This window comes from Serpula lacrymans (genome assembly GCF_000218685.1).
Source record: "Serpula lacrymans var. lacrymans S7.9 unplaced genomic scaffold SERLAscaffold_31, whole genome shotgun sequence".
In the NCBI taxonomy this organism is placed as follows: domain Eukaryota; kingdom Fungi; phylum Basidiomycota; class Agaricomycetes; order Boletales; family Serpulaceae; genus Serpula; species Serpula lacrymans.
In genome coordinates, this window is record NW_006763319.1 from 6,387 (window position 1) to 14,192 (window position 7,806).

The 7,806-nt window shown below is 43.1% G+C and overlaps 1 protein-coding gene across 1 annotated transcript; it reads right to left on the reverse strand.

The window, feature by feature from the left end:
• Positions 1-276: 276 nt before the first annotated feature.
• Positions 277-1,344, reverse strand: SERLADRAFT_444195 (uncharacterized protein; the record flags this gene model as incomplete). The annotated part of the gene is made up of 1 exon (XM_007324824.1): positions 277-1,344. One exon carries the CDS (start codon positions 1,342-1,344, stop codon positions 277-279), a length of 1,068 nt encoding a protein of 355 aa, XP_007324886.1.
• Positions 1,345-7,806: the final 6,462 nt, after the last annotated feature.

The following is a 7,806-nucleotide window of genomic DNA, read 5'->3' on the forward strand; positions in this document are numbered from 1 at the left end:
GTTTTTCTATTTTTGTTTTACCAGAATCAAGCACCCTAGTGTTTGTCTCGCCGGGGCCACGCTCCAAGGGAGGCGCTGGTGCAGCGGTAGTATCATAAATATTACAGTTACATTTCTTTATACAAGTACATACTTCTGATAACAAATTTAAAAACTTATTTACAAATTGGGGAGCCATCCCCGTCATTCCGTTATTGCTCGTGCAACACCCCGGAGCAGGGGCCACTTTGCTGTGGTTTACTTCATTTTTAACAGGAGCTAAGGCACCCAAGTGACCTAAGCCCCGAATTCTTTTCCCTGAGCCTTCATTTCGTTGACCTGTTGGTCATAGAAGAAGGCCCGGATTTCGTCGTAAGAACGACCGGCCAAAGAGTGGAGCCGATCGTCCGGCTGTTCGGTTTCTAGTTGGCGCGCTTGGCGCCCTTGATTATTTTTTTGTTGGGCAGCCTGTGCCCCGTTTCTACAGTCTCGGGACATGTGTCCCTCTTGGCCGCAGTTGTAACAGCTGCCCTTGAATCTGCGCATTTGTCCGCCTTGGACCGCGCCGATATCCATAGGAGCACCCTGCCCTGGCTGCAGCCCAAACGGCTTGAACCCGCGAGAGTGATTTTGATATTGGTTTGATGACCCAGGGCGCCTCTGGGGTGTTGTGGTTTGTTTGGTGGACCCGCCACCTTGGTGCATAGCGTAGAGCTCCATGGCCCTACCGACTCGTCTGACTTCCTCGGCTGCCAGAGCCAGGTCGTCACTTCTCGTATCCTGCAGGTAGATCTGCTCTGCAATGCGAGGGTTCACATTGCGTTCCAGCAGTTCCACTGCGTGTTCGTTACCTAACCCTCCTTGGATGGAGAGGGCCAGGAACCGGGTGATGTAATTGTCCGTCCTCAGGTTTCCCTGTTTGAACGAACGGATTTGCTGCCGAGCCCAGTCACGCTCAGCTTGCGGTTTGAAGTATTTTTCAATCTCCTTCTTGAGATCATCCCAGGTAGGCCACACACCCGCGGTGTAGCATTCCTGGAGTCTTACTTGGGCGTATCGACCCGCCACAGGTCCTTTTAGTCGAGATAGCACCGCAGTGGATACCTCAAAGTCGTCGGCAAATGCTTCCCAGTTTGCCTTGACCCAAATCTGGAGTTTGATCCACCATTCGGCGAATCGCGCTCGGTCTCCTTCGAAGGCGCCGGGGTCAGCGACGACTTCGACTTTCTTGTTGAATTTCTTTTCTACCGAGGGGGTTGCTACAGGGGGGTTGGCCTGTATCTCGGCGAGTTGCGAGGTTAACTCAGCTATCTGCACACGCATTGCATGCAGTAGCTGATTCATATCTTGGGGTTGCGACGACATGTCGACTTGTTCTCTTTGGGTAACGTAAAAATAGGTAACTGGGGGTCCCCGCTTGCTATCTGCGGATCAACCTCTTCCCAGCTGAGTATCGGATCTCAATCTCCGACTACCCACACTATAGTATTTGAAAAGGTATATAAAATGTATTTGTAATAAACCCTGGTCCGAACGGTTGTCAGGGGGTGGTCCGCTTGTTAAGCTGTCAACCCTTCTCCAGACTGGCGGAGGCAAGTGCCCGGCCCGGTCAGAGGTATTCAAAAGTGAAGGTTTGTATTTTAAATCTAATCAACAGTGGTTCCACACCGACTGCTGAGCTAAGGTACTCCCCTTAACGCTGGGGGCCGCGTATCACAGGTTTTGGGTCTTTCTCCCAAAGCACTACAAGGCCGTCGCTAGGAGCGCACCTATCTGCTATATGGGATATTCCTAACCGCTAACCAATCTCCTTAACCCTGGAGTCCGGGTGCCCAAATGATGGGACTTCTGCACACACGTGCGAGAGAGTAGAAAGAGCGAGTCCTAATGTAACAACCAAGAGTTAGTTACTCTGGCGCACACAGGAACACACTATAAAGGTAGTGGAAGATGGGGAGTGGGTACCCCTTGGGCTGCAGTGAGTTAGTTGGTATACAACAGGAGGACTCGCTGAGGAGTCTCCTGGATCTATTGGGGTTTATATACTACTACAGGTTGTTTGTACTTGTGTACTATACAGTTGATGAAGGCAGTGGCTGATGATGTCATAGGGCCTAGCCCGTATGGCCAGCTCCACTGCGTGAGAGAGTTAAGTCTAAAAGTAAAAGAAAGGCAACGCGGCGTGAGAAAGGGAAATGCCGCGTGGCAATTTAAAGTATAAAGTTAAAACGGAGAATAAAAAGGAAAGGAGATGTCCGGAAATTGTGTTATCGTAACATCTAGCCACTTGCTGAGAGCTAACAGGGACAGAACTAGAGTCCAGTATGAGTAACTATATTATCAGAGAGTACAGAATGTGTACAGTACCTAGAGTCCAGTATGAGTAACTAAAGAATAGGAATACTGGACTCTGCAATACTAGTCCGAAGTTTTGTAAACAAATCAGCCACAAAGGCGAAATTATAGAATGCTCAGTGAATACTGAACAATACAGCAAAAAGAATAAAGAGGAAAGTGATTTATAAAGAAGGGAAAATAGATAGCACAACTAGGTGCAGAATCACCAAAACTAACATTCTCATAGTCAATCAATCTGTAAAGTATATTGGTATGTGGTCAATTAAAATAACAAATGTGCCTGGCATCAGAGGCTATCAGTGTGTGATCAAGATCAGTATCTTTGGATATACAGTGACTCCAAAAACCTTTTCCATGTTTATGCTGTGTGTTATGCATGAAGCATACCATCAAACAGCTTGAGTATTACACTTAGCTTTGGTGGAATTATAAATAGTACATACTCTTGGCTATAAAATTGCCCCATAGGTCATGTGATCTGGTTCACATGCTATAGAGATACAGTTAACTTAAAACAGCAACACCATGGAAAGGGCTTTTTCACTTTTGAGCTGATGACTAGAATCTTAGTTGAAACATTGAATGTTTGCCATTATGTGTTGGTACAAACAAAGATATATATACAAATAGTATGTCTGAGCTCAAAAAAGTTCACACACTTCTTGATTCTCAACCACCATCATGGTCAGATCCCTCTTGCTTACTCAAAAAAGCTCCATCCTTTCATTGCTTGATGCTGGCTACTCTGGTGAAGCCATTGCCAAGCAGACTGGTGTTAGCCCTTCTACTACATCCAAACTTTGCTCCAAAGAGCATTCTACCCTACCTAAAGCTATTGGAGGTCGTCCTTCCAAGCTTTCACCCACCAATATCCGACATGCCCAACATCTTATTACCTCTGGCAAAGCTGAAAATGCTGTTGAAGTGACCAAAGCCCTTACCAGCATCATCAACCAGCCCCTCTTATCCAATACTATTTGGTCTCATTTGAAGAAATCTGGTATGAACGCTGTGGTGAAGTCCAAACACCCCCTTCTCTCTACTAGGCAACGCAAAGCTCGTTTGTATTTTTCCTATGCCCACAAGGGTTGGACTTTGGAGGACTAGAAAAGAGTAATATGGTCTGATGAGACTAAAATCAATTGCCTAGGGTCAGATGGATGCAAATGGGCATGAAAAAAGGCAGGTGAGGGGCTTAGTGATAGGCTGGTAGATGGAACCCTCAAGTTTGGAGGAGGTTCCTTAATAATGTGAGGCTGTATGACTTGGAAAGGAGTTGGATTTGCTACCAAGGTTGGTGGTAAAATAGATGGGGACCTTTACCTACAGATTTTGAAGGATGAGTTCTAGCAAACCCTGGAGCCTTATGGTCTCAATCCTCCTGACATCATTTTCCAGCAAGACAATGACCACAAGCACACCTGCAGGAAGGTCAAGGACTGGCTAAAGGAGCAAGCATTCAACACTATGGTTTGGCCTGCACAGTCTTCTGACCTAAACCCTATTAAACATCTCTGGGGTTATCTCAAAAAGAGGCTTTTAGGATATGAAAATGGGATTCATGAATTGTGGGAAAGGACTTAAGTGGAGTGGGAGAAAATACCAGTTAAGGAGATTCTCCTTGATCTATTGGGGTTTATATACATCTACAGACTATTTGTACATGTGTGCTATACAGTTGATGAAGGCAGTGGCTTGATGATGTCATAGGGCGCAGCCCGTGTGACCAGCTCCCCTGCATGAGAGACTTGTACTGAAGAGTAAAGAAAAACAGTGTAGCACAAGAAAGTGGAGTGTGAACAGAATGGAAAGTGCCGCATAGCACAGTGTGTGAAAACTACAAAAGAAAGTTAAGGTGGAGAATAAAATTTAAAGATCCCAAAATTGTGTATTGTAACAGTCGACATTGCCTTTCTTGTAGAGAATCCACAGAAATCCTACAAAAAGGCTTTTATTCCTATCAACAGTACGTCACTGTTCAAAAAATATGGCCTAATACCTTTAATCCAGTTTCATCATCGAGTCGGCAGCCTCAGCTAGGATCTAGTCAAAATCAACATGATCTTCATCACTAAGGCAATGTGAATATGGTTGACTTAGAGCTATGTCTGCTTACTACTTTATTGTAAAAAATGTAAATTATAATTGTGACAGATCCAAACCACTTGGCCACCCAAATCATAAACCAGGCTCAGGATCACCAGGGCTAAACAAACCCAAACAACCACATATATCACACAAAGAGCAGCTTTTGCAACAACTTACTGTTAGTGCTGTCCTTGACAACCTCAAACTTGCTATGCAGTTCATCAATCTCCTCCAAGCTGCATTTCTTGACAATCCTCATTCTGGTTTTGATGACAATACACTCTACCACCTTCAAAACCCACCTCAGGCCATGCTATCTATAGAAGATCCTGATCTCAAGCTTGCCGTTGAACTTTATTTGGCCCTCAGTAACTCTTCTGAGAAAAGCTATACAGACATTTGCCATGTGATTCAAAAACATTTTCCAGATATTGGCCTGCCCATGCTATGGCAAGTCAAAAATAGGATAGCAGAACTCACATGTGTTGAATCTATAGCCCCATGACATGTATATTGATACATGTATTGCATACACAGGACCATTTGCAGACCTCAATAAATGTCTATTATGCAGGGAATCAAGATACAACCAAGTCAAGCTTCAAGCAAGTGGAGGAAAAATCAAGACACCCTGTCAACAGTTTCATACAATACCAATAGAATCACAGTTACAAGCTCTCTATCGAGATCCTGGACATGCAAAAAATATGTGATACTGTCTCCAGAAAACTCAAGAGATTTTTGAAGAGCTGACACAAACCAATGGTATCAAGCAGACACATAACAATTTCCTTGATGGCGAAGAGTACTGTGAGACAACGATAAACTATAAAAAAAACAATACCTGTCTCCAACTGCACTTGCAGGGAGTAAAAGGTACAATGAGCCTTGAAGATCGACAGATGCTAGTGGATATAGCAGATAGAGGATATGGGAGTAAAAGGAAAGTGGTCTGAGGGGAGAATCAACCAATAAGAAAAAAAGGGACAACTATTGTACGACTTTGAAGATTAATCAGCAGGTAAGAAAGTGTACTAACAATAAGTGTTGTCACGCATGTCCAGGAACCGTATCCTCATGATGAGGTACAATCCTGGCTAAAGTGTCTATTAGTATATCCATGCATTGATGGGGCTTGGAGCTGGTTGGTGAGATGTCTACCACCAGTCCTTACCTATTGTGCTGGCTGGCTGGGAGCGATACCCAGTCTCTGATCTGTGATACAAAGTGGTAACAATGATTAAGAAAGCCTGTGAGGGCTATGAGAAGAAGGATCGCAAAAGATACCTCTAGCCCTAGAGCCAGAGGTGTAACAGGAAAAGTGTTCAAGAACCAAGACATAGAGTGAGGAGATAAGAAAATAATAAATGGTCCTTACAAGTACATTGAAGCTACCAGGCCAGGGAAATTGAAGGAGAACATTATAACACTTATGTTCTCCATTGATAGAGCTCAACTCTACGAGAGCAAGTCTTTGGATTGCTGGATGTATATATGGGTAAAAGAATGGGTGGGAAGTTGATTGAAAGAATAGGGGCAATGATTGAGACTCGGAGTGGCTACGAGCTAAGCTGATAGGGGTTGATAATGGTGTCTGAGGGAATGGTGGAATACTGGAAAAATTAAAGACTGAGATTGTACGACCAAGGCAATGAGCACTATCTGCCATGTTTCTTTAAGAGAGTAGATTCTCTCAATAGGAGCTTAATCTCTTGATCTTATCACAGTTCCACATCAAAAATTTCAGCATGTGATTGTATAACTAAGGTAAAGTACATCAAAAAACTGTTATCGCCAACAGCTCAAGACTAAAGGCCTGAACAACAGTTGCACCTTCGCCAACCGTGGCAGATCTTCTTTTCTGGAACATCTCCTTTTCAGATTGATGGTCTGCTTATAGAAGACTCACAATACATCCTCTCTGCTCAGTCTGCTTCAGTTTTGTGACTGCTGCACTAGGCTTGTCCCCAACTTGCTCGGCTAGCTTGCGCTTATCATATTTGCCGATATGAATTTTGGTGCTTTTTGAGCAGGCTGGGATCACTTGTTGCTGTTTTGTGAGGAGGATGAATTTCTCACCAAAGATGAGGTGGGGATTTTGTTGTAGGGACTGGGAGGTCAAAAAAAAGGGTGAAAAACTTAGTATACATAAAAGCATTTTTGGAACCAGCAGATTACATTTTGTTAATAGACTTTTTTTTTTCAAACATTTTGAGCTGAGGCTGTCGTCGCTCTCACCAAGAGTTTCTGGTGAAGTTTGCAAAAAACCCCAAAATTTCCTGTACATAATGTGTTCTACTAGTTACAAAATTGCTTTTTGTATACTAACTTGGGGACATATTTTTTATAGCTTTTGAGTCCCTATGAAGTCCCCACCTCATCTTTGGTGAGGATTTTTGCGTCCTCACAAAATGGCAACAAGTGGTCCCAGCTGTTCACTGGGCTTGCTCAAAGGCAATTTTGGCTAAAAACCAAAATTAAGCCCAGTGATTTGGCTGGGGGACAAGCCTAGACTCGTGACCAGCTGTGTATGTAAGCTCAACTTATTAACAATTTTGTGAGCTTGAGAAATGTGGACATCACAATAGCAGGTCACAGTTGTTCACTGCCAAGCATGAGAAGGGACTAAGCCAAAATTTGGTGAAATAATCTATGTTTGCTTGAGTGTATTAGACTTATTCTCTTCACTAATAGGATAAGTCTAGGTATTTTGTCAGTAATGGAAAATGATGTCTACTGTAAATACTCACCTCAGTTTAGCAACAAAAAGACTGAGGTGTCAAAGAGCTAAAACGAGCATAAAATATCTATGGAAGATTCCAAAGTTTTAATACTAAAAAGGAAGGTGATTTCCATAGTTGAGAATCCAAAAACTCAGTGTAGGAATACTTGTAAGTAAGTCTTGTCTGTATGTAGAATCAATATTTGATATGATAGAAATTAACTATTAATGTAAAACCAACAGAGTGAATCTAGTTACACTTCAGGCCATGTATATCCAACAATAATAAGTTCATTTGAAAAACAGATATTCTTTTGAGTATTGCATTTCGCAATCACTGAAACTGTTATTTGTGTTAATATCAATATTAGTCTCATCTTCTTCTTTGCTTTCTTTGTACATGTTGACATCAATTGAACACTCAAGCTAGCATAGCCACTAGGACTCCCACACTGCCAACTTCAACCGATTCGGTGTCATGCACCAAAGTTGATTAGTAGCATGAACAGGTGTCAATAACAAAGCGAATATTCAAAAAGACTCGCCTTTGCGCCACACAGGCACAGTGGCACATGGAATAGTAATTAATATTGCCTTTTTCAATCTTGTGGCTGATCAGCACCACCTCTATTAGGCAATCCAGTCACGCTCACCTTTGC